The 26343-nt window shown below is 42.8% G+C and overlaps 1 protein-coding gene across 3 annotated transcripts in view; it reads right to left on the minus strand.

Moving 5' to 3' along the window:
- The window catches only part of FBXO16 (F-box protein 16), a 63254-nt gene that overhangs the window by 5444 nt on the left and 31467 nt on the right, over positions 1-26343 (minus strand). For 2 of the 3 annotated variants that reach the window (XM_054499466.2, XM_054499464.2), the window contains exons 5-7: positions 22993-23157; positions 18481-18713; positions 13400-13502 (exon numbers count right to left, since the gene is read on the minus strand). In XM_054499466.2, the coding sequence (XP_054355441.1) occupies positions 13400-13502; positions 18481-18713; positions 22993-23157 (501 nt within the window). Of the gene's footprint in view, positions 1-5494; positions 5610-13399; positions 13503-18480; positions 18714-22992; positions 23158-26343 lie in introns of those variants that run through there. The other variant, XM_054499462.2, reaches the window with a different exon arrangement.

A 26343-nucleotide genomic window follows, 5' to 3' on the forward strand; every position in this document is an offset into this window, starting at 1 on the left:
CCAAGAAAGACGAGGGTCCCACAGGAGGCTAAGGCCCAAGAAGAGGTAGAAACAGGAACAGCCTGTATATACCAGCTTGTCTACAGACCTGTGTTTTTCACTCCCTGATTTTGTTTTGTTTTGTTTTGAGATAGAGTCTCACTCTGGTGCCCAGGCTGGAGTGCAGTGGCACGATCTCAGCTCACTGCAACCTCTGCCTCCTGGGCTTAAGCTATTCTTCTGCCTCAGCCTCCTGAGTAGCTGGGATTACAGGCATCTGCCACCACGCCCAGCTAATTTTTGTATTTTTGGTAGAGACGGGGTTTCACCATGTTGTCTAGGCTGGTCTTGAACTCCTGACCTCAGGTGATCCACCGGCCTTGGCCTCCCAAAGTGCTGGGATTACAGGTGTGAGCCACTGCACCTGGCCCCTGATTGATTTTTTTGTTTGTTCTCCATTCATGTTATTTGCAGACATTTGCAAACGATCACTGATGCAAACAACACCATTGGATCAACCCAAGGATCAGTTAAGTGAACACATTAGGTAAAGAAGTATGTGGATATGGAAAATAGATAAATATAGTAACAACAATGACAGCACCTGCTTTGTGCCAGTCCCTCTTCTAGGAATACCAATGACAGTAATAACTGCAAATATCTGACAGCCAGGCATTATGCTAACATGCATTTATTAATTCATTTCTTCTTCACAACAAGCCTGTGATGTGGTAAAGAATCTTACCACATCTTCACTTTTTGTGACAATCTTCACTTTGTAGAAGATTCACCTCCTCCCTTTAAAAAAATCTCCCTCTCAACGTTTTATTATGACTCCCAGTTGAGGAGCTGATGCAGGATTTTTCTCGGCCCCTTTGCTAGACTTGCAGCAGGGGTGCCCTGTCTATTTGGCCTGCTGTGCTCAGCCCCTTGCGGGAGGGAGCACGCGAGTGAGTGAGTGCGGGACCCGGTCGGCCACTCTAAGCGCCAACACAGGAGCAAGCTCCGTGCAGGGCCTGAGGCCAGGCCAGGCATGTTACCTCAAGGGAACGTGGTGGCTCCCAGACAAGGGTGCCCATGACCCTGAAGCCCCAGAGGGGGCGTCAGTGTGCTAATTAGCTCTTTTAGTTCCGTTGTCCATAGCCCAATGGACTGCAGCATGTTAGCAGCTCAGTTGGCCCCTGGCCCTGTCGTGTGGGGCAGCTGCCCTCTGCTGGTGAGGGCAAAAGGCCAGTGTGACAGCCTTTTTGGGTACCCACACTCAGTGGGTCCTGAGCTCTTGCCCAGCGTCCAAGAAGAATGAGGTCACGCTGACAACTGAAGGGATGAGGGCAGATTTTTTTTTTTTTTTTTTGAGACAGAGTTTCACTCTTGTTGCCCAGGCTGGAGTGCAATGGCATGATCCTGGCTCACTGCAACCTCTGCCTCCTGGGTTCAAGTGATTCTCCTGCCTCAGCCTCCCGAGCAATTCTCCTGCCTCAGCCTCCCAAGTAGCTGGGATTACAGGTGCCTGCCACCACACCTAGCTAATTTTTTTTTGTATTTTTAGTAGAGATGGGGTTTCACCATGTTGGCCAGGCTGGTCTTGAACTCCTGACCTCAGGTGATCTGCCCACCTCGGCCTCCCAAAGTGCTGGGATTATAGGCGTGAGCCACCGTGCCTGGCCTGAGGGCAGATAATTTAATTGAGGACAGAACAGCTCTCAGCAAAGCGGGGATGCAGAGGGGTAAGGAAGTTCCCCACCCCCACAGTTGGGTGGTTTCTCTCTCCGCATGTGGCTGGGTCAGGGCTTTTTATGGACTCAGAATGGGGAGTGCATGCTGATTGGTTTGTGAGTATACAGAAAAGGTTAAAGCAAAGACACCATTCAAAGGTGGGCACAACGGTGTAGAAAACCGATTAGGAAAGGGTAGGTACATGTAAAATAGGCGAAGGGTGGGGATCAATCAGGGGAAAGCACGCCAAATGGAAAGACAGATTCTCAATTGGTCTGTGGATTTGACTCGTAGCGTGGCTTTCAGGCTTTCAACTGTCTAAAGGTTGGCGGTGGGATTTCACCAGGGACCCCACCCCTGTCTGTCCAGGCATTTGGCTGCCTCCTGCTGCTATCAGAGTGATGTGGTAATACTGTATATAAATATGGATTATTGTGTTTGAAAAACATAAAATCAGAAGTTGTTGGTTTTAGCAGTGCAAGCACAGTTTAAACTCACCCCTGTAAATTGCCTAAAGCACAGGCTGGGGGCTGAGGTCATGAGTAGAGACAAAGGCTCAGAGTGCAGAGGAGATGGCTGAGGAGGTCCTCCCTGGGGGACCTTCTTCTAGGAAGAAGGCCTAAGAGGCCGATGCTAGTCCCAGTCCCAGCTTCATCCAGTTGATAGGATGCTTAATCCTCAGGATGGAGTTGCTTCAAGGACTTTCCATCTAGGAATTCTGGAGAAGGACCCCTGCTGTCTCCTGTCTGCTCAGGAGCCCAGAAAGCTGCTCAGTCCTGTCTGGATACCTTCCAGAGGGCCCCTGCTTTGGCTAACGCCTATGAGCGAAACATTCCCTTTTACTCCCAGCTTATGCTTCTGGTGGACATAGAGGCAAGGTGTTAGAAAGAAATAACCAACGCAGTTTTAAAGAATCCACAGGCCTGGCTTTGTGTTTATCTTTTAAGTAACCTTGGGGTAATATTTTTAGCTGCAGAGGAAGGCTAAGCAACTCGAGCCAGGGTTTTGAAATTCAAATCCAAGACTATGTGACTACATCTTTCAGCCTTCCAAGTAGGTGAAATAGGTAGGGATGTGGTGCAAACGTTCAAAGGCCATAAGCTCTGAGTGGTTGGTTGTTAGTAATCATTGTGAACTCATATTTCAAAACACCTGTGTCTTAGAAAATTGGCTTCCAGTGTAGTTTGTGGTGAAATACTATATTACAAAACACACATACACACACACATGCTACATACATATATCTTATTTTATGTTATATATATATTTTTAAGAAAGGGTCTCACTGTCACCCAGGCTGAAGTGCAGTAGTGCAATCATAGCTCACTGCAGCCTCGACCTCTCAGGCTCAAGCAATCCTCCCACCTGAGCCTCCCCAGTAGCTGGGACCACAGGTGCGCACCACCATACCTAGCTAACTTTCATTTTTTGTAGAGATTGGTGGGTTCTCATTATGTTGGCCAGGCTCATCTCAAACTCCTGGACTCAAGTGATCCCCCTGCTTCAGCCTCCCAAAGTGCTGGGATTACAGGCATGAGCCACTGCATCCAACCTACATACATATATATAAAACCCCAATGGTAACAGTGGCTAAAGCATGTTATAACAAATACGTATATAACTAATAATATTATATAAATCACAAACACAGTTCTCTTCTGGTAGGTCCTGAATAGAAGTTAATTTTTGTCAAATATTTTGTGTTAAAATAAAAACAAATAGCCATTTGGCATTGGTCTAAATGCTAAGTGAACGAGAGCAGGTAGAATCATTTCCATTGGAAATGCCACAGTAATTTATTATGGATAGCCTGATGAAACAAGAGGCAACAAGACAGAACAAGTAAACTCGGCTCTCTTCCAGGCAAAGGAGAAATGCAAAGACTCCAAGTAGCGGGCTCACCTGAGAGTTGATTTTGCCCCCAGGATTCTTCCCAGGGAGGCTTTTTCATCTTTTAGGTATCAAAAATTAACAACAACCAAGATTGTAGTTCTTAGGCTGTGGAGTGCACATAGCATATAATCCATGGCACTGAGTTCAACACACATGCATTCTTAAGTCTAGGAGCATGGAGTAAGAAACAAAACACTGGCTAGGTGCCATGACCCACACCTGTCATCCCAGTGCTCAGGGAGGCCAAGGCGGGAGGACTGCTTGAGGCCAGGGGTTCAAAAACAGCCTGGGCAACATAGTGAGACTCTGTCTCTACCAAAATTTGAAAAATTAACCAGGTGTGGTGGTGTGCATCTGTAGTCCTAGCTACTCGGGAGGCTAAGGCAGGAAGATCATTTGAGCCCAGGAGGTCAAAGCTGCAGTGAGCTCTGATTGCACTGCTCCACTCCAGAATGGGCAACAGAGTGAGACTCTGTCTCTAAAAAAAGAAAAAGAAAAAACAAGAAACACCACAATGATGAGGAGTCCACAGATAGGCACAAGACTATATGGAGGCCATGCAGGAGCTGAAAATATATGGCTTATATTCCACACAGCTATTGATGCAACTGTTTCTTACACAGTGGAAACTGACTATAAGGGCCAGATGCAGTGGCTCACATCCGTAATTCCAGCACTTTGGGAGGCTGAAGCAGGCAGATAGCTTGAGACCAGGAGCTCGAGACCAACCTGGGCAACATGGAGAAATCCCGTCTACTAAAAATACAAAAATTAGCCAGGCATGGTGGTACCCACCTGTAATCCCAGTTACTCGGGAGGCTGAGGCATGAGAATTACTTGAACCTGAGAGGCAGAGGCTGCAGTGAGCCAAGATTGCATCACTGCATTCTGGCCTGGGCAACAGAGTAAGACTCTGTCTAAAAAAATAAAGAAAAGAAAAGAAAAGAAACTAAATGAAACTGACTATAAGGAAGAGAAAAGACAAACGGGGAAGAAGAAGAAAAATGGGGAAGGTCAAGGAAAAAGCAAAAAGGAGACTCTTGTTCTATGGGCCAGGGCCTCCCGCCAATGCCTTCTGGCAGCCTGGCAGGTCCCTCCTCCACCTGTGTCTCAGCCACAGCTCACCATCAGATTTCTCTCATCTTTCCTTGTGGGCTCTGGTGATGGCTTAGTATGATTTTTACTGCTGTTACTACTACTATTACTACCACTAGCTTTGAGCTAGGTACTGTGCTAATGCTTTACATCGTCCTCCCAATTCAGTGACGTTAGTTAGTCCTGTTACTAACTCCATTTTACACATGAGGAAAAAGAGGCTCAGAGAGGTTACATAACTTGGCCAAGATCACCAGACTACTAAAATAGTGGTACAATGGGAATTGAACCTAGGCTATTTGCATCCCAATCTATGTCCTTAGAAAGCAAAATAGGTCAGGCGTGGTGGCTTATGCCTGTAATCCCAGCACTTTGGGAGGCTGAGGCAAATGGACTTCTTGAGGTCAGGAGTTTGAGACCAGACTGGCCAATATGGTGAAATCCCGTCTCTACTAAAAATACAAAAATCAGCCCGGCGTGGTGGCAAGTGCCTGTAATCCAAGCTACTTGGGAGGCTGAGGCAGGAGAATCGTTTGAACCCAGGAGGCAGAGGTTGCAGTGAGATGGCCCCACTGCACTCCAGCCTGGGCAACAGAGTAAGACCCTGTCTCAAAAAAAAAAAAAAAAAAGAAAAGAAAATAGAAAAATAACATAATATTGAATGAGAGCACGAACACATATTACATGCTTAATATAATATACCGGGGATTTAGGTAGATGTCATTATTCCCACTTTACAGATGAAGAAACTGAGGCTTAGAGAGGTTAAGTAACATATCTGAAGTCATACCGTTTAGTACAAGAACCCAGGTCTGTCTGACTGCAAAGCCCATATTCTTTGTTATTCTTCCTTCCAAATGGAATTCCCAGAAATTTCATTGCTTGAATTAAATAGTTAAAAATCTCTCCGATGGATATTTTTGGTTCTGCACATTCAAACCAAACAGACATTGTTATAAAATGAACACCCGGCCGTGCACAGTGGCTCATGCCTGTAATCCCAGCACTTTGGGAAGCTGAGGCAGGAGGATCGCTTGAGGCCAGGAGTTTGGGACCAGCCCAGGCAAAATAGCGAGACCCTGTCTCTACAAAAAATACCCCCAAAAACCACAATTAGCCAGACTTGGTGGTGCACAGGTCCCAGCTACCTGGGAGGCTGAGGTGGGAGGATCCCCTGAGCTCTGGGAGTTGTTGAGGCTGCAGTGAGCTGTGATCACGCCACTGCACTCCAGCCTGAGTGACAGAGTGAGACCCTGTCTCAAAAAAAAAAAAAAAATTAAATTTAAATTTTAAAAACCCCAAACACCTGAGAAGTGCATCAGAATTTGATAAGAAGTATATCAAAGATTGCCTGCAAGGAACCTTCTACAGAAACTCTGTTTTATAAATTCTTCTGTTTTGGTTCATTATACTTCCTAAAGTTCAAAGAAAAAGATTGGAAACAGAAATTAGTTTGTGTTGGTTTAAAATTAGGATTCATGAATGTAACGGATTTTTTTTTTTGTATTCTACATAAAGCCATTTTAATTACAGCTGTGTTCTTCAGGCATCAGGGGAGAAAGGGGTGTGAACGCCTAGAAACCCATGGGGCCCCATAGCAAACACTCATTTTATTACTACTACCATTATTATTATTTATTTAAGTGCTCTGTCACCCAGGCTGGAATGCAGTGGCACAATCATGGCTCACTGGTCCCTTAACCCCCTTGGCTCAAGTGATCCTCCTACCTCAGCCTCCCAAGTGGCTGGGACTACAGGCATGAGACACCACACCTGGCTAATTATTTTATTTTTTTGCAGAGACAGGGTCTTACTAAGTTGCCCAGGCTGGTCTCAAACTCCTGGCCTCAAGCCATCCTTCTACCTCGGCCTCCTGCGTCCTTGGGATTACCCAGCCAGTGCACCCACCAAACTCATTTTATAAATGAAGAAACAAAGACTCTGGGAATTTGAGTGACTACTCGTTAGTGGTAGAGTTGAAACTACAACTGGGGTTTCCTGATGCTTAAACCATTGTTCATTCCACAGTATGATCCAGGAATCACTTTAGAGTATATTCTTGTGCGTGGTTTTTCTTCTTTTTTTCCCCCCCCTCTTTTGAGTGAAGGAAAAAAGGTGAGAAAGCTTGAAGAAGCACTTTTAAAAATTAGGACACTAAGAGTAAAGTTATCCCTGGAAAGAGGTGAAGAAGGTAATTTCAAAGGCTGGAATTAGCAGAGCACAGGAAAAGATAAGGTGTAATCTAAGGCAATCAGGGTAAGCAGGCAGTTAAAGACTTTTGTTACTTGTATTTAAGTGAATGCTCTGAAACGGCAGGCTTTTTGAAATCCATGGCGAACCAGGACCTAGAAAGTGAGGACATTTAACTCCCAAGTAAAAGTTCAGTGTTAGACAAGAGGTATGTGTATTCATACTTGATACAGGAAAAAACAAAGAAAAGAAACAAGATGTCAGCTAGGGTCCTCTTAGCCCAATTCCAGGGCCTCGGAAGTTCAAAGCCCATCTACTTGTTTTCTGTGAATTGTCCTAAGGAGTGTTCATTTTCTTAGCATTCTAGACTTCCAAGATCTTGCTTCCATGTGTAAATGGAGTAGAATTTACTGCAGAGACGGAGGGAGGTATTTACATCCCAGTAACAGCAAACAGGTTTAATTGGAACAGGTGGTATCTAATACTGTTCCCGCCTCTCTCCCCTACCTAATCTTGGCTTCTCTCCTCCTCTTCCTCCTACCTCTTTCCTCCCTACTCCCTCTCCTCCTCCTCCTCTTCCCTTCCAGGAGCAGAAACAACAAATTCTTCCCCTAATCTCTAGCCCAGCAGGTTTTCCCTGCCTCTGAAGTCCTAGAGTCTGCTGACATCCTTGCTCTCAAGGCCTCCTCCCTCCCTATGTGTTTAGCAAAGTCTCTTCCTCAAGAAGACAGCTCTTTCCTTCCCTAATAATTACATGGATCTGCTGTTAAAATTAAAAATATAGGGCTGGGCGCAGTGGCTCACACCTGTAATCCTAGCACTTTGGGAGGCCAAGGTGGGTGGATAACCTGAGGTCAGGAGTTTGAGACCGGCCTGGCCAACATGGCAAAATCCTGTCTCTACCAAAAATACAAAAATTAGCCAAGCGTGGTGGCAGGTGCCTGTAGTCCCAGCTACTCGGGAGGCTGAGGCAGGAGAAGCGCTTGAACCCGGGAGGTGGAGGTTGCAGTGAGTCAAGATCGCGCCATTGCACTCCGGACTGGGCAACAAGAGCGAAACCACGTCTCAAAAAAAAAATTGTATATCTTTACACAAGGTTGAAAATCTTTGAAGTTTAATGAAGATGGTATCTGACTACTGTGGAGTTTATATATGTATGTGTGTATATATATAAACTCCACAGTATATATATACATATGTGTATGTGTATATAAATGTGTATATATATGTGTATGTGTATATATATGTGTGTGTATATATGTGTGTATATATATATGTGTGTGTGTGTATATATATATATATATATATTTTTTTTTTTTGAGACAGTGTTGCTCTGTTGCCCAGGCTACAGTGCGGTGGCGCAATCTCCGCTCGCTGCAACCTCTGCCTCCCAGGTTAAAGCAATTCTCCTGCCTCAGCCTCCCAAGTAGCTGGGATTACAGGCACGCACCACCATGCTTAATTTTTGTATTTTTAGTAGAGACGGGGTTTCACCATGTTGGCCAGGCCAGTCTCCATCTCCTGACTTCGTGATTTGCACTCTTCGGCCTCCCAAAGTGTTGGGATTACAGGCATGAGCCATTGTGCCTGGCCGGAGTTTATATTTTTAATTGCTTTGTTTTATATGGAATCTTGTTCTCATAACTAATTGTAATGGGAGTGTCTTGACATTTACATAATTTTCATAAGGAGTCTTCAAAACTGCAAAGGATTAGCAATCAGGTCTAAGCTTTATTCCCATCTTTTTTCTTTTTTTTTTTTTTCGAGACAGAGTCTTGCTCTGTTGCCCAGGCTAGAGTGCAATGGTGCGATCTCAAGTCACTATAACCTCCGCCTCCTGGGTTCAAGTGATTCTCTTGTCCCAGCCTCTCAAGTAGCTAAGATTACAGGTGCCTGCCACCACACCTGGCTAATTTTTGTATTTTTAGTAGAGACGGGGTTTCACCGTGTTGGCCAGGCTAGTCTCAAACTCCTGACCTCAGGTGATCCGCCTGCCTCAGCATCCCAAAGTGCTGGGATTACAGGTGTGAGCCACCTCACCCAGCCCATCTTTTATCAATCATTCACCCCAAAAAGTGGTTAGACTAAGTGGTTCTGACTAAGGCAGCACTTGGGGTCCGCTTTAGAATCAAAAGCGGAAGAGCAAATCAGGTACACTTTCAAGGGGGCGGGTTTTGAAACCTCAAACTCATCGAATAATAGGAAACATGACAAGCTCACCGCAACATGTGCAAGATGTGAAACCGTTTCCCCAAGTATGGTTCTGTTTTTGGAGACAGCGCTCACATCTGAAGGCTCTAAGTAATGACAGGCAAAAAGGGAGGCTGGTGTCAGTGATCTGACAGCCACATCCCCAGAGAAATGGACTAAGGAATATTACTTGTCCTTTTTTTTTTTTTTTTTTTTTTTTTTAGGTAGGGTCTCACTCTGTCACCCAGGCTGGAGTGCAGTGGTGAGATCATGGCTCACTACAGCTTCAAACTCCTGGGCTCAAGTGATCCTCCCACCTCAGCCTCCAGAGTAGCTGGAACTACAGGTGTATGCCCCTGCCATGCCCAGCTAATTTTAAAAAGTTTTATTGTACAGATGGGATTTTGCTGTGTTGCCCAGGCTAGTCTCAAACTCCTGGCCTCAATTATTCTCCCATCTCAGCCTCCCAAAGTACTGGGATGACAGGTATGAGCCACTGCCCCCTAGCCATGTGTCCTCTTTTATTCTCCCATTATCTTCTCTCTTCTTGCCCTTTCCATTTAACAAAGCCTCTTTCCTGATAATAGGAGCGAGGAATCTTCAAGTGTTCAGGTCTCAGGTAACCTCCTAGGTTTGGGGGTCAGGGTTTGGGGGTATGTCACTTTCATCTTTGCCTTTAGAAGGTGCTCCCCTAAGTTTGTCCTGCTCACCCACTTCTCTAGGTCCTCCTGAAATCTTCCTCCATAAACCTGTCGAAATGATGGGGGAACTTTCTGTCAGAGGTGTTTGAACCAGAGCAACTCTATCTTGAATAGGAGCTGGGTAAAATGAGGCTGAGACCTACTGGGCTGCTTTCCCAGATGGTTAAGGCATTCTAAGTCACAGGATGAGACCGGAGGTCAGCACAAGATACAGGTCATAAAGACCTTAATGATAAAACAGGTTGCGATAAAAAAAAAAGCCAGCCAAAACCAAGATGGAGACGGGAATGACCTCTGGTCATCCTCACTGCTACACTCCCATTAGCGCCATGACAGTTTACAAATGCCACGGCAACGTCAGAAAATTATCCTATATGGTCTAAAAGGGGGAGGCATGAATAATCCACCCCTTGTTTAGCATATAATCAAGAAAGAACCATAAAAATCGGCAACCAGCAGCCCTCGGGGCTGCTCTGTCTATGGAGTAGCCATTCTTTTATTTCTTTACTTTCTTAATAAACTTGCTTTCACTTTATGAACTTGCACTAGATCTAAGAACCCTCTCTGGGGGTCTGGATCCAGACCCCTTTCTGGTAACATTCATGTATCAAATGAATACATGATTTTCTGCACTGGAATCACACCTAGGCTGTGTCTACTGTAACAAATTCACTCTATGGCTGCAGTTACCAGAGTTTTACCCTCACTTTCCTTTGTTCCCCTGATTGGATTTCCTCAGTATCCATTTCCTCTTCTCTTGCCTCACATCCAATATTTCTTCTCCTTTTTTTTTTTTTTTTTGAGATGGAGTCTCGCTCTGTCACCCAGCCTGGAGTGCAGTGGCGTGATCTCAGCTCACTGCAACCTCTGCCTCCCGGGTTCAAGCAATTCCCCTGCTTCAGCCTTCCGAGTAGCTGGTACTACAGGCGCGTGCCAACATGCCCGGCTAATTTTTTTTTTTTTTGAGACAGAGTCTTGCTCTGTCGCCCTGGCTGGAGTACAGTGGCGCGATCTCGGCTCACTGCAGGCTCTGTCCCGGGTTCACGCTGTTCTCCTGCCTCAGCCTCCCGAGTAGCTTGGACTACAGGCGCCCGCCACCTCACCCAGCTAATTTTTTGTATTTTTTTAGTAGAGACGGGGTTTCACCGCGTTAGCCAGGATGGTCTTGATCTCCTAACCTCGTGATCCGCCCACCTCGGCCTCCCAAAGTGCTGGGATTACAGGCGTGAGCCACCGCGCCCGGCCTTTTTTTTTTTTTGTATTTTTAGTAGAGACAGGGTTTCACCATATTAGCCAGGATGGTCTCAATCTCCTGACCTCGTGATCCACCCACCTCGGCCTCCCAAAGTGCTGGGATTATAGGCGTGAGCCACTGTGCCCGGCCTATTTCTTCATTTTCACAATCATCTTGCATCACTTAGGAGGCCGATGAGGGCAAACTACCATCCTGTGGAGAGAGGAACTGAGTCACACCCGCCTTGTATCCCAAACAGCCAAGCTTGTCCTTGGCAAGCTCATCACCGGCATGAGTCAAAATATCACAGCATACTTTTTGGGGGATTTAATGATGCCTTATGCTCTTTATCAAAACTACGAAACATAAATAGTGATTATAATTAGTATATTTACAAAAAACACAAGAATAGACAGATACAATCATGAGCCTCATTCACGAAGAGCTAATTCTTCTCTCATTGCTTAACTCTGGTTTCCCTTTCAGCCTTAATTAGCACAACGTTTTAACTTTTTAATTTATAATGAATGCTTTCACTTAAGCAAGTCCTGCTAGTGTTTGACAGATGGTTAATGTCAAAAGCCCATGGGGATGGCTTAGCTTTGGGTTTTGTGTTTTCGAAGCAGGAGAAATGTTTGACTGTGCTGATAATTTCTCAGCATATATCACCATCAACTTTTATTGTCCTGCAAATTCCCCATTCTCCCTTGGATTTCTCTTCCACTCCTTGCCTATCAGGGGCTGGAAACCAGGCAGAAGCACGACATAATGGCCCATGTGATAAGCCTCATAAAGTTATTTTTCTCAATTAATGGCTTCACTGATAATTTTACTGCTTTGCTCTAAGCTCCCCCGTTCCCTTGGGCATCAGGACACATGTCTATGGTAAGCCTCATCCAGTCCAACAAAACTGGCCCTACAGAATTCAGATGGCCCTGTTTAAAGAAGCTCATCTCTCTCTCTTTCTTTTCTTTCTTTTTTTTTTTTTTTTTTGCAACATAACACTTGAAAATACATTTAAACAGAAAGTTATAGAGCTTTAAAGCAGAGCTATAAAAGTGATTTATTCCTGAGTACTTACTTATTCCTCTCCCAGCTGACATCCATTTTATCTTAATTTTCCTTGAGTGTGTATCTTCATCTCTTTTCTAAATCCTTACTACTATATATGAACTTTTAATTCCACCCTTATTCCTTTCTACTTCGTGCCAAAGACTTGCATAATGTGCTGAAAGAGTTCCACAGGGCTTTGGAGCCACGATTTGGGAAACTCTGCTAGGCAATGATAATGCTCCCTAGTCACAATTACTGGCTTTATTAGGTAGTCAATTCGCTGTTTTTTAATTAGGAAAGGAAAAGTTCTTAATTCATTTTTTCCAAAGTTACTTTAAATGCATTTTTCCTTTTTTTTTTTTTTTTTTTTTTTTTTTGAGACAGCTTCTCGCGCTGTTGCCCAACCTGGAGTGCAGTGGTGCGATCTTGGCTGACTATAACCTTTGCTTCCTAGGTTCAAACCATCCTCCTGCCTCCCCCGCACCCGCCACAGGCATGTGCCACCACGCCAGCTAATTTTTATATTGTTAGTGGAGACAGGGTTCCGCCATGTTGCCCAGGCTGCGCTTGAATCCCTGACCTCAAGTGATCCTCCTGCCTCAGCCTCCCAAAGTACTGGGATTACAGGCATGAGCCACCATGCCTGGCCTAAATGCACTTAGATCAGGAGAACCTTCACTTAGAGATAGCAATTTCTGATAGCACCTCCCCCTGCCCCAAAGGACTCAGCAGAAGAAAGAACCACTGATAAAAAAAATACTCCCCTTGGCCAGGCGCGGTGGCTCATGCTTGTAATCCCAGCACTTTGGGAGGCCGAAGCAGGTGGATGACCTGAGGTCAAGAGTTGGGAGACCAGTCTGGCCAACATGGAGAAACCCTGTCTCTACTAAAAATACAAAAATTAGCTGGGCATGGTGGTGGCACCTGTAATCCCAGCTACTTGGGAGGCTGAGGCAGGAGAATCACTTGAACCCAGGAGGTGGAGGTTGCAGTGAGTCGAAATCACACCATTGCACTCCAGCCAGAAGACAAGAACAAGACTCTGTCTTAAACAAACAACAACAAAAAACTCCCCTTATATCATACAGTTTTCAAAGCAATTTCTTACACATCAGTTCATCCAGTCTTTTTCCTTTTTTAACAGATGAGAAAACAGAGGCTCAGAGAGATTAAATAAAGTCTATCTTCAAGGTCATGGCTTCTCTGTCAGTCAGTGTCAGAAACCCAAATTTAAATCACCACTCCATGATTCTGATTAAATAAACGAATTCAATTTTGCAAATAGGATTAGAGATCTGGAGATTTTCATTAATGTTATGGTGATGAATCTTTTATAAACAATACTTACCATTGATTGTGCTTTTCTTAGCCTAGTTCTGTCCTGCAATTTGTTTTTCTTATCATGTGACTGTCGGCTGAAATCTGGGGTCATTTGGTTTCTTTTTCTTCCTCTGTAAATTGGAAAGCAGTGGGAAAATTACAAAGTATCTTTTTAAAACTCGGGTGGTTTGCATAGCTATTTGTCTGTTTGAGTTTGTTGTTCCTGTGATTTAAAAGATTGTCTCCACTTAACTGGAAATAAGCCAAATGTCTATCAATAGAGAACTGGTTGCATCAACTCCGGCATCTCCACACAATGCAGTACTATGAGCTGCAAAAGGAAGGCAGGATGTTCTATATTCAACTGTGGAAGGATCTCCAGGATATACTGTTACATGAAGAAAGAAGGGTGGATGAGATGGTATGTACTGTGTGCTGCCATTCATTTCAAGAAGGTATTAAGATCTCTGCCTCTATATATTGTGCATATGTATTTACTTGTACTTTTTAAAATGGAAGGAGTATGGCCAGGTGGGGTGGCTCACGCCAGTAATCCCAGCACTTTGGGAGGCCAAGGCGGGTGGATCACCTGAGGTCAGGGGTTTGAGACCAGCCTGGCCAACATAGTGAAACCCCGTCTCTACTAAAAATACAAAAATTAGCCGGGTGTGGTGGCACACACCTGTAGTCCCAGCTACTTGGGAGGCTGAGGCAGGAGAATCACTTGAACCCAGGAAGCAGAGGTTGCAGTGAGCCAAGATCGCACCACTGCACTCCAGCCTGGGTGACAGAGTGAGACTCCGTCTCAAAAAAATAATAATAAAATAAAATGGAAATATTAAACCATAAAATGAAAAACAGTTACCTGTAAGTAGGATCCCCATGTGAACTGATCAAAAACAGGGAATGTGAGCTGGGCACGGTGACTCGTGCCTGTAACCCCAGCACTTTGGAAAGGTGAGAGGGAAGGATAACTTGAGTCCAGGAGTTTTGAGACCCACCTGGGCAACATGGTGAGACCCTATCTCTACAAAAGATTAAAAAATTTAGCTGGGCATGGTGGTGCATGCCTGTAGTTCCAGCTACTCAGGAGGCTGAGGTGGGAGGATCGCTTGAGCCCTGGAAGTCCAAGCTGCAGTGAGCCATGACTGTGCTACTGCACTCTAGCCTGGGCAACAGAGTGAGACCCTAAATCAAAAAAAAAAAAAAAAAAAAGAAAGAAAGAAAAGAAAAAAAAGGAACAGGTAATACGGAGGAACAGGGACCAAAAGTTAGACTTCTCCAAGTATAGCTTATTTTGTATATTTAATTTTGGAATCATCTAAATTTTTCTCAAAATCATAAAATAAAATGACGTGAAAAATACCTAAAATCTGAAAAGCAAAATGAAACAAATATATATCTATTGAGTTGGTGGCATTACTACACACAAGAGTTACTTCATGTGAATTTAATGCAGTAATTTGTCTGAATATTCTTGATAGAATATATCTGAGAGATAAAAAGACAGGGAAGTCAAACTGTTTTCAGTAATCATACCACTTGCTTTAATATTAGCATTTGTTTTCTAAAACTCCTGTATGTATTACGATAAAGCAAGGATCCTCCAACCACAGTCCACAAGCTCAATCCAGCCTGCTGCCTGTTTCTGTAAATAAAGTTTTATTGGAACATAGTCATGCTTATTTCTTGCGCATGGTCTATTACTATGTGCAGACCGATGCACATAGTCTACAACGGCAGAGTTGAGCAGCTGTGACAGAGACCATATGCCCTGCAAAGACTAAAATATTTCCTGTCTTGCCATTTACAGGAAAAGTTTGCCTGATGTAATGGATCTAGGCGATGAGTATCCATGGCTACCAACCAGAAATGATGTGCGTTGTGACAGAAGTACATATCCCTGTTTAGTATATACATAAGCCTCTAGGTCTGACTCTCAGTATAGCCAGGTACGGGGGACAGAAGAACCTGTTAAGATGCATGTGGGTGGTGCAATCAACAAAATCCAGAATGTGAGAAGTTCTCCAGGATAAATGATCTGATAGTTAAACAAATTGCAAGGAAAAAAAAAGGACAGAGGGGAAATCTATGGACAAAACAAAAGAAACGAAAATGCTGAAGTGACATGTAGATCAAATGCAATACGTAGACTTTTTTTTTTTTTTTTTTTTTTGAGACAGGGTCTTGCTCTGTCACCCAGGCTGGAGTGCAGTGGCACAACCATGGCTCATTGCAGCCTCCAAGCCTCCACTTCCTGGGCTCAAGCAATCTTCCCATTTCAACCTCCTGAGTAGCTGGGACTACGGGCATGCACCATTACATTTGGCTAATTTTATTTTACTTTTATAGAGACAGGTTCTTGCTATGTTGCTCAGGCTGGTCTCAAACTCCTAGACTCAGGTGATACTTCTGCCTCAGCCACCCAAAGTTCTGGGATTACAGGTGTTTGCCACCACACCTGGCCTGATCTTCTTGGGCGTTCACTCCAACCACTCAGCTCAGCTCCCTTGGCCCAATAAAGAAGGGTGATACCGGTCAGGTGTGGTGGCTCATGCCTGTAATCCCAGCACTCTGGGAGGCTGAGGCGTGAGGATCATGAGGTCAGGAGTTCGAGACCAGCCTGGCCAACATGGTGAAACCTCGTCCCTACTAAAAATACAAAAATTAGCTGGGCGTGGTGGTGCGTGCCTGTAATCCCGGCTACTAGGGAGGCTGAGGCAGGAGAATGGCTTGAATCCAGGAGGCGGAGGCTGCAGTGAGCCAAGATCATGCCACTGCACTCCGGCCTGGGTGACAGAGCAAGACTGTCTCAAAAAAAAAAAAAAGAAAAGAAAAAACAAAAAACAAAAAAAGAAGGGTGATTTGCATAAATGTCCCAAAAGAAGATCAAAATTGGGGGACTCCCACTTTCTGGTTTTAAAATATATTACAGAGCTACAATAATCAAAACAGTGTCATACTGGTGTAAAGACCAACATAGAGACTGATAGAATAGAATAAGGAGCCCAGAGTTAAAACCCTCACATATATGGTCTATTGACTTTCAACAAGGGTGTCAAGACTATTCAGTGGGACAAAGGACAGTCTTTTCAACAACGGTGCTGGGGAAACGGGATATCTACATGCAAAACAATGAAGTTGGACCCCAACTTTATACCATATGCAAAAATTAACTCAAAATGGGTCAAAGACCTAAACTGCAGAACTAAAATCACAAAACTCTTAGAAGAAAATATACAGGAAAATTGCCATGACATTGGATTTGGCAATGATTTCTTGGATATGACACCAAAAATTTAGACAATTTGGACTTCATCAAAATTGAAAACTTTTGTGCTCTAAAAGATGCTATCGAGAGAGTGAATGTCTTGGGTGTCAGGTCTACTTGGGGAAATGAGCTTCAGGGTTGCTCCGTTTCATTTGTTTAATCTTTGCACTATCTCTTGATTTTTCTGTCACCAACCTGACTCCAGCTCAGTCTCTCTGGCTTGCTCCATTCCCAGGACTCTAATCTCAATTATGTGCCTCTGAAATTGGACCTCTGTGGAGTAATACCTCAGCCTTTCTTGTACCTATGTGCTGGTTCATACTGGGCTGGTACTGTCCATCATGCCAGCAGTAGGCACCAAAACTAATGAAGACCTAACAACTAGCCAGGTACGGTGGCTCACGCCTGTAATCCCAGCACTTTCGGAGGGTGAGGTGAGAGGATCACTTGAGTCTGATCGCTTGAGTCTGGGAGTTAGAGACCAGCCCTGGGCAACATAATGAGACCCCATTCTACAAAAAATAAAAATAATAATTTTTTTAAAAGGCTTAGCAATTTTTAAAAAATGGCTAAATCCTTGACAGATCCAATCCAATGGTCCTTGATTTGTGTTTCATTCATCTAGAAGTGAAAGGTAATGCCCTTTACTAAGGGAAACATTTAAGCAAGAAAGAGGCACCTCCATCCCTGCACTCACCCAGACTTCTTTCAAGTACAATATTTTAATAAACAACAAAGGAGCTCCACCAGGAAACCCCAAAGATCCAAGGCTGTTTCACATATTCTGCATCTTTGGGGAGAGCTGAAGAGTCACTTTCCGCTTAAGATATTGTACTAGAGCCCTTTTGGCTCCTGACAGGATGTTTTTTAGGTTTGAAAGACACTCATGAAGAGATTTCTGGTGTGTTTGTCAAAGAACCAAAAATCTTTTTTCTTTGTGTTCTTTCTCTCTTTCTGTCTCTCTCTCTCTTTTTTTTTTTTTTTTTTTTTTGAGATAGGGTCTAGCTATGTTGCCCAGGCTGGTCTCAAACTTCTGGGCTCAAGCGATCCTCCTGCCTTGGCCTCCCAAAGTGCTATGATTACAGACACATGCCACCTTACCCAGCTTTACTTTCAGAATGTATTTATAAGTAAATATTATATATACATATATATATATATTACAATCAATAAATCTAATGAGTGTCAGGTTTCTTACCATCAGAAAAGGGAGTCACAAATACAGAAAGAATAAAGGCTAGAATGAGCCCTTTGGTGCCGGACTGCAATTTAATATTAAAATATTAGAAGAGGCCAGGCACAGTTGCTCACGCCTGTAATCCCAGCACTTTAGGAGGCCGAGGCATGTGGATCACCTGAGGTCAGGAGTTCAAGACCAGCCTGGTCAACATGGTGAAACCCCTGTCTCTACTAAAAATACAAAAATTATCTGGGCATCGTGGTGGTCGCCTGTAGTCCCAGCTATTTGGTAGGCTGAAGCAGGAGAATTGCTTGAACCCGGGAGGTGGAGGTTGCAGTGAGCTGAGATTGCACCACCGCACTCCAGCCTGGGTGAATGTCAGAGCGAGACTCCAGACTACGTCTCAAAAAAAAAAAAAAAAAAAAAAAATTAGAAGAAGCAATGTTAAATCCTTACTATTACAAAATGCAAACAAACTGTAACCAATAGAGCAAATTTGCTAGTAATGGTTAGCATCCTGTTCTATTACTTTTTGCTTCTATGTACTGAAAAGCTTTTGTATTTCACAGTAAGTTCTATTTTCATCTCTTCATATACTGAAATGCCAATAAATTATTTTTAAAAACAAAGAAGTTGAGAAGAGCACGGAGCTTCTTACCCTTGCCAGACAGTCTCCATGGGGTCACAGTTGTCTAGGTAATTAAAACGAATGATATCTGTCGGATGCTTATCAGAAGATCGCCAGGGTGGAAGTGCTTTCTCCCCTGAGTTATTCTTCTTTCTTAAAGAGGAAGAGGACCGAAAAGCTGATAAAGGGGACTGTTTTTCCTCTGGAGAATTGCTTGTAACTAGTTGAACGTCAGCGATTACAAATCCATCCTTTGGGGGTGTCTAGAAGAAGAAAGTTAATTATGTTCTCAAAACACTATAATACGCTGGGTGTGGTAGCTCACGCCTGTAATCCCAGCACTTTGGGAGGCCAAGGCAGGCGGATCACCTGAGGTCAGAAGTTCGAGACCAGCCTGGCCAACATGGTGAAACCCCGTCTCTACTAAAAATACAAAAATTAGCCGGGTGTGGTGGCGGGCACCTGTAGTCCCAGCTATTCGTGAGGCTGAGGCAGGAGAATCACTTAAACCTGGAAGGCGGAGGTTGCAGTGAGCCAAGATTGTGCCTTTGCGCTCCAGGCTGGGTGACAAGAGTGAGACTCCATCTCAAAAAACAAAACAAAATGAAACAAAACAAACAAACAAAAAGCCACACACTATAATAATAACAACAACAACAAAACAAAGAATATATTGATGTGAGTTGCCTGAAGGATAAAAAAAGAAATAAAAAAATAAAGAAAAAAGGAATAATATCATCATCATCATCATTGCCATCATCATCACCATCACCAATGTCATCATCGTCATCATCACGATCACCATTACTATGGTGATAATGATTATAGCAGCCACCACTCCAGGAGTACTTGCCATGTTGCAGGCACTGTCTGAGGCAGTTTTCATGCATTATATTGTTTAACCTTCACAATAACTCTATAAGGTAATCATTACTACTTCCATTTTGCAGAAGAGGAAATAGAATATAGGAGAAACTAATTAATTTGCCCACCACTACAAAAGTAGTAAGTTGGAGGGCCAGAATTTGAATACAGGACTGTCTTGCTTCAAGCCCACACATAAGACCTCCCTAACCTACTCTTGTACTATGCAATTGTCTAGTTTGTCACAACTGCAGCTAATTTATTCATAAAAAGTACACATTCCCCCAAAAAAGTACTCCAGCTCTCATGACTTCTAACACATAGAAACAACTTTGAGTTGTAGAGAGGTAGACTAGAAATTTTATCAATTATCAAAACCTCAACCACTCCCAAAGAATACTTTGCTTTAATCTCCAAAACTGAAAGCCTGTCTTGTGTGTGTGAAATTCATAACGTTTTTATGTGGTTGTAGCCTAAGGAAAGTACTATTGGTATGTTGAGAAGCCATTAAGGGCTTAATTTTTGTTCATTAAGAGATTAGGGAAGCTTTGCTTGGTAAATCAGTTTGCTTCCATTGCTAGTGAAAATCAAGAAATTCCCCAGTTCCTCCAAGCATAATCAGTTAGCTTCTCATCCTTGTTTCAACAGCTCTTTGTATACAATTCTATTACAGGATAACGCTTAGTACTCAGTGTTGTAATTATTTATTTATTTGTCTATGTCCTGGGCTACTAGACTAGTCTCTGTGAAAACAGGGTTGGGATCTTTCTATGTTTAGCACCTAGCTCACAACAGTGTTCAATAAATATTTATTCAGGCCAGGCATGGTGGCTCACGCCTGTAACCCCAGCACTTTGGGAGGCCGAGGAGGGTGGATTACATGAGGTCAGGAGTTCGAGACCAGTCTGGCCAACATGGTGAAACCCTGTCTCTACTGAAAATACAAACAAATTAGCCAGGCGTGGTGGTGCATGCCTGTAATCCCAGCTACTTGGGAGGCTGAGGCAGGAGAATCGCTTGAACCCCGGAGGCGGAGGTTGCAGTGAGCTGAGATTGTGCCACTGCACTCCAGCCTGGGTGACAGAGCGAAATTTATTTATTCAATGAATGACTGTAACCTAGAAGCAGATTAAGAAGATATTTCATATTTACATAACTGATAACTCATTATTGGTTTAGTATTCAGTATTTTGTGCAAGTCTCATTTAGAATGGACATTCATTTCATTTCCCTGAGCTTATATTGAATTAAATCTGTTTTTGCTGGAAGAGGTCTAGTTTAATACTGCTGGGAATAAATAACATGTGATAATAAAAAATAACTTCAGGGGGAAATTTTAGGCATAAATGCTAGTAGTTACATGTAAAAAATCATTAATTCTGGCCGGGCGCGGTGGCTCAAGCCTGTAATCCCAGCACTTTGGGAGGTCGAGGTGGGCAGATCACGAGGTCAGGAGATCGAGACCATCCTGGCTAACACGGTGAAACCCCATCTCTACTAAAAATACAAAAAATTAGCCAGGCATGGTGGCAGGCGCCTGTAGTCCCAGCTACTCGGGAGGCTGAGGAAGGAGAATGGCGTGACCCCGGGAGGCAGAGCTTGCAGTGAGCCGAGATGGCACCACTGCACTCCAGCCTGGGCGACAGAGCAAGACTCTGTCTAAAAAAAAAAAAAAAAAAATCATTAATTCTGTGTAATACAAAATGCTTACACTTTAACAAAATAGGTAATAGTGAAATCTGTGATAACTTATTTGTATTAAGTAAAAAAATTTTTGTTCACATCACCTGAAGTCTTTTTGAGAATTTTTCTAATCATGAATAGATGTTGAATTTTGTTAAATGCTTTTGTTTGGATATATTGAAGTGATCATATATCTTTTCTCTCTTTAAAAAAAAATGGAATGCTTCACGAATTTGCAAGTCTTCTCTGCATCGTTCCAATTTTCGTATATGTGCTACTGAAACATGCACTTTTTTCTCTTTTATTTCATGAATTACATTGATTTTTTTTTTTTTTTTGAGACAATCTTGCTCTATCGCCCAGGATGTAGTACAGTGGCTTGATCTCGGCTCACTGCAACCTCCACCTCCTGGGTTCAAGTGATCCTCCTGCCTCAGCCTCCCGAGTAGCTGGGATTACAGGTGCATGCCACCATGCCCAGCTAATTTCTTTTTTTTGAGACACTCTGTCACCCAGGCTGGAGTGTGGCACAATCACAGCTCACTGCAGCCTCAACCTTCTGAGCTCAAGTGATCCTCCCAACTCAGCCTCCCAAGTAGCTGGAACTGCAGGAGTGTGCTACCGCACCCAGCTAATTTTCAAATTTTCTGTAGAGACAGGGTCTTCCTATGTTACACAAGCTGGTCTCAAACTCCTGGCCTCAAGCAATCCTCCCGCCATGGCCTCCCAAAGTGCTGGGATGATAGGCATAAACCACTGTGCCTGGCCCCAAAGTCAGTTACATATATAAAACTCACAACTTCTTTTCATTTTACTAGTTGGTTAATCACTTTTCTCTCTTCTGCCCCTGAACAGCCTGAGCTTCAGCTATTGCTCCCTAACTGAGAATGAGATGCAAGAGAAGTCTCACTAGGAAAGGAGTCAGAGCTACGGGAATTTTCAAGAGAACTTTGAAAATTCTTCACTTAAAACTCTCTTTTTAAAAGAAATCCTCGTGGAGCATACCAACTACTGAAATCAGAAAGACTTTTATCATTGCAATTGTAACAATATTAATTATGCATAGTTTATTACTGTATTAAGTGTAGGTGGAATCTATTTCAAGAAAACACAATAAAGCCTAAACCAAAATAAGCAAGCTAGGAGTTGACTGTTCATATTTCAAAAGGATTCTCCAATTTTAACAGGATTCATTGCCGTTTTTTTCACAAGCTTTAATACCTCTGTGGTTTTAAAAAATCATTTTAAAAATTTAATTTACACATAATTTTTCCGGAACTCATCTATTGTATAAAATGATGCACAACTCTGCATGTGTATAGATAATGCTATAAACAAAGGGCTCATAACATTTTCCCATAAATTATCTCATTAGCTGGGACTATACAAATGAATATAAGCATTGGTTAGAATGCCTAGGAAGCCACTAGAAAAAAATATTCTTGCATTATTTACTTTTTATGAATATATGTAAATGCTCTACATTGCTTAGTTCCTAGCAAAAACTAAGAATGCTAATATGCTCATGAGGCCCTTCCCTGATGACTTATTTATTAGAAAACTTTTCCTTATAAATGATACAAAAATAAACTTCAGCTCACCTGGTAGAATCACAGAAAATTTGAATTAGTAAAGTAAAACTTGAAGACTCATAGGTAACAAATACTTCATGTTACCCACAGAGTCCCCATGTCAGAACTGTCTGATGTCACCGTCAGAGACACAGAAACCAGGGACCTAGACAGAGAAAGAAGTTCCATGGTCCTAACCGCCAGGATGCAACTGTGGTTTGGGAGTGGCAAATGAGGGCTCTCAACTAACATGAATGTCTTGAAAACAACTATCAAGTCTCAGAAAAGGAGAATTTTGAAATCATAGTATAGGTTCTTTGAACTACCTCCCTTCCCCAACTTCCAATCTGATCCTTTATTCTTAGTTCTAGAATTTGCAAAGAGCTGATGTTTGCAAGCTTGCGGCTTTCTGTCTAAAATTCACCTTAGGCTTGGTAACATGAAGTTCTTTCACCATTTGAATATAGTGCTTCTTCCAGATCCCCTGCTCAAACGGAGTTGGAGAGAAATTGATGTACCAGTTAAACCGTAAACATTTCAGCATCCAGAGCTGGTCCAGCTCAGCAAGGTTCTTCCAATGCCAGCACACCTGGAAAAACAATTAACAATTAAACAGAACCAAATCAAACAACCCCCTCAGTTTACATGCCCACTTTCTCTAGGTTTTGAGCTGTCATCCTGGACCTGAGATAACTTTTTTGTCCTTTGCCTCCAAACCATAGCTTAAATGGTTACCTCCTACCTGAAGTGTTTCCTACCCAGGCAGATTTAAAGTAAATTAGCATTTGCTTTAAACGCTAATTCAGATTTAGAATCAGAGTCAATTAATATTTATGGAGCACCTATTAATTATCTTCATAGCAACCTAGGGAGGTAAGTACAATTATTACTCTCATATTGCAAATGAGGAAATTGAGGCTCAGATAGACTTTGGAACTTTCTAGAGGTTTCTGAAGGACATATAAAAGTTGTATAAGGATTATATAAACTCAGGTCTGCACTTTGTTTATTCTTTTCATGGTGTGCTTCCTTTTCCCTTCTATATTAGTCCATTTTCACATTGCTGATAAAGACATACCTGAGACTGGGTAACTTATAAAGAGAAAGAGGTTTAATGGACTCACAGTTCCATGTGGCTGGGGAGGCCTCACAATCATGGCAGAAGGTGAAAGTCATGTCTTACATGACAGCAGGCAAGAGAGAATGAAAGCCAAGCAAAAGGGGAAACCCTTTATAAAACTATCAGATCTCATAAGAGCGACTCACTACCATGAGAACAGTATGGGGGAAACCACCCCCATGATTCAATTTTCTCCCACTGGGTCCCTCCCACAACACATGGGCATTATGGGAGCTACAATTCAAGATGAGACATAGGTGGGGACATAGCCCAATCATATCACCTCCATTCTTTCAATTTCACTAAATGGAATATAATCATTGATACTATGTGATGTATAGAGCCTTTAGGATTCTACAAAGCATAAAGCACTTATTATGTACATACCAGTTCCATAGCATTATGGATAATCCCACCCATCCAGCAAATGGCAGAGATGGCCCTACCATGTGTAGCAATATTTATAATAATTTACCCAAGGGTTTGAGTAAGTCTTGCCAGTATCAAGTTCACATATAAAGCTGAAACTAGGGATTCAGTGTCTTAGTTGTAAGAGCTGCAAAGATGACATACAACCTTCAAGCCCAAATTTCACCCTTAGAAAACTGGCCTCTTTTTCAAGATTAATTAAATAATTAATAATTTTTGAGTGCCCCCTCACCCCCAAAAGGGGAACACTCTGTAATGGCCCTTGCTATCCATACACCTATTTTTCTATTCCTCTCTGCCTCCCTCCTTCCACCCACCATTTATTGAGTTCCTACTATGTTTAGTATTGTTTTATGTGCAGAAGATGAGACGTTGAGGAAAGAGTAGGGCACAATTAGAAGAAATAATCGATTCAGGAAAGGTTAGGGAAGGAGGAAAAAGTTTAGAGGATTTGATAGAGCCCTGCAGGCAGCAACAGAAATCACATTTAGTTTGTTCGACCCAGAAATGAAACAACACCCACCTCATCTCCACATGGTAAATTAGCTCAGAATTCAATGGAGAGATGGAGTTTTTGGGAAAGGGAAGGGGGAGAAAAGTCTCTCAATTCTCATTCCTTTTCTCCTCTTCTTCTTCTTCTTCTTTTTTTTTTTTTTTTTTGAGACAGAGTTTTGCCCTTGTTGCGCAGGCTGGAGTGCAGTGGTGCGATCTTGGCTCACTGCAACCTCCACCTCCCGGGATCAAGAGATTCTCCTGCCTCAGCCTCCTGAGTAGCTGGGATTACAGGCATGCGCCACTATGCCCGTCTAATTTTGTATTTTTAGTAGAGACAGGGTTTCTCCTTTTCTTTAGATCATGTTTTGACCTGAGTACTTAAGTTGTTTTTCTTCCCAAGGCAAATACAGTTTTCGTTTTTTGTGCTTTTGTGTTATTTTGTTTGTTTAAAGGTAGAGAGGAATGAAGAGAATTGAAAGGTAAGTAAGAGCTTTCAAATCTTCAAGACACAATTCCTCCACAACCTTCCATCTTTTTAAAACAGCAATGACTTTATATGGTTTACTTTAAATCTAGCTGAAGAATGATGGTCTGTGTCTTCCCCACAGTCAGTGATGAGAAGAAATTATGACTTATAGTGCATACAGATGATAGAATTAGCTATTTCAAATGACATTTCCCTCTAACAATAATATTATCCTTGTGGAAAATGAAAAATTCTGAGAAGTTTAACCCATGACCCTGTTAATCAGAGATGACCATTATTGACAACCTGGTAGAGTTCTTTTCCTTTCAGTCTTTATTTGAAGTATATACAAAAGAAAATTGGGAAACTCTATATACAACTTAAAATCTTTCTTTATTTTAAATATTATAGTATCTCTGTTCTTCCAAAACATGTTTACTAATGGTTGCATAATAATGCATCATAGGCTGGGCGCAGTGGCTCACGCTTGTAATCCCAGCACTTTGAGAGTCCAAGGCAAGTGGATCACCTGAGTCCAGGAGTTCCAGATCCGCCTGGCCAACATGGCGAAACCCTGTGTTTCCTAAAAATACAAAAATTAGCTGGGCGTGGTGACATGTGCCTGTAATCCCAGCTACTCGGGAGGCTGAGGCAGGAGAATTGCTTGGACCCGGGGTGGGCAGAGGTTGCAGTGAGCCGAGGATCGAGCCATTGCACTCCAGCCTGGGCGACAAGAGAGAGATTCTGTCTCAAAATAATAATAATAATAATAATAATAATAATAATAATGCATCATATATGGCTGTATGATACCCTCTTATTGCTGGGCATCCAGATTGCTACGTTCTTTTAAAAAATCATTTCAGGCCAGGTGCGGTGGCTGAGGCCTGTAATCCCAGCACTCTGGGAGGCCAAGGTGAGCGGATCACTTGAGGTCAGGAGTTTGAGACCAGCCTGGCCAACATGGTGAAACCCTGTCTCTACTAAAAGTACAAAAATTAGCCAGACATGGTGGCACATGCTGTAATCCCAGCTACTCCAGAGGCTGAAGTAAGAGAATCGCTTGCACCCGGGAGGCAGAGGTTGCAGTGAGCCAAGATTGTGCCACTGCACTCCAGCCTGAGCAACAGAGCAAGACTCCATCTCAAAAAAAAAAAAAAAAAAAAAAATCATTTTTGGAATAGGTATCTGCAAATTAATACCAAATTCAAAGAAACAAAAAATCATTTTTGGAATAGGTATGTGCATATTAATACCAAATTCAA

The sequence above is a fragment of the Pongo pygmaeus genome, chromosome 7 (assembly GCF_028885625.2).
Source record: "Pongo pygmaeus isolate AG05252 chromosome 7, NHGRI_mPonPyg2-v2.0_pri, whole genome shotgun sequence".
Lineage (NCBI taxonomy): Eukaryota > Metazoa > Chordata > Mammalia > Primates > Hominidae > Pongo > Pongo pygmaeus.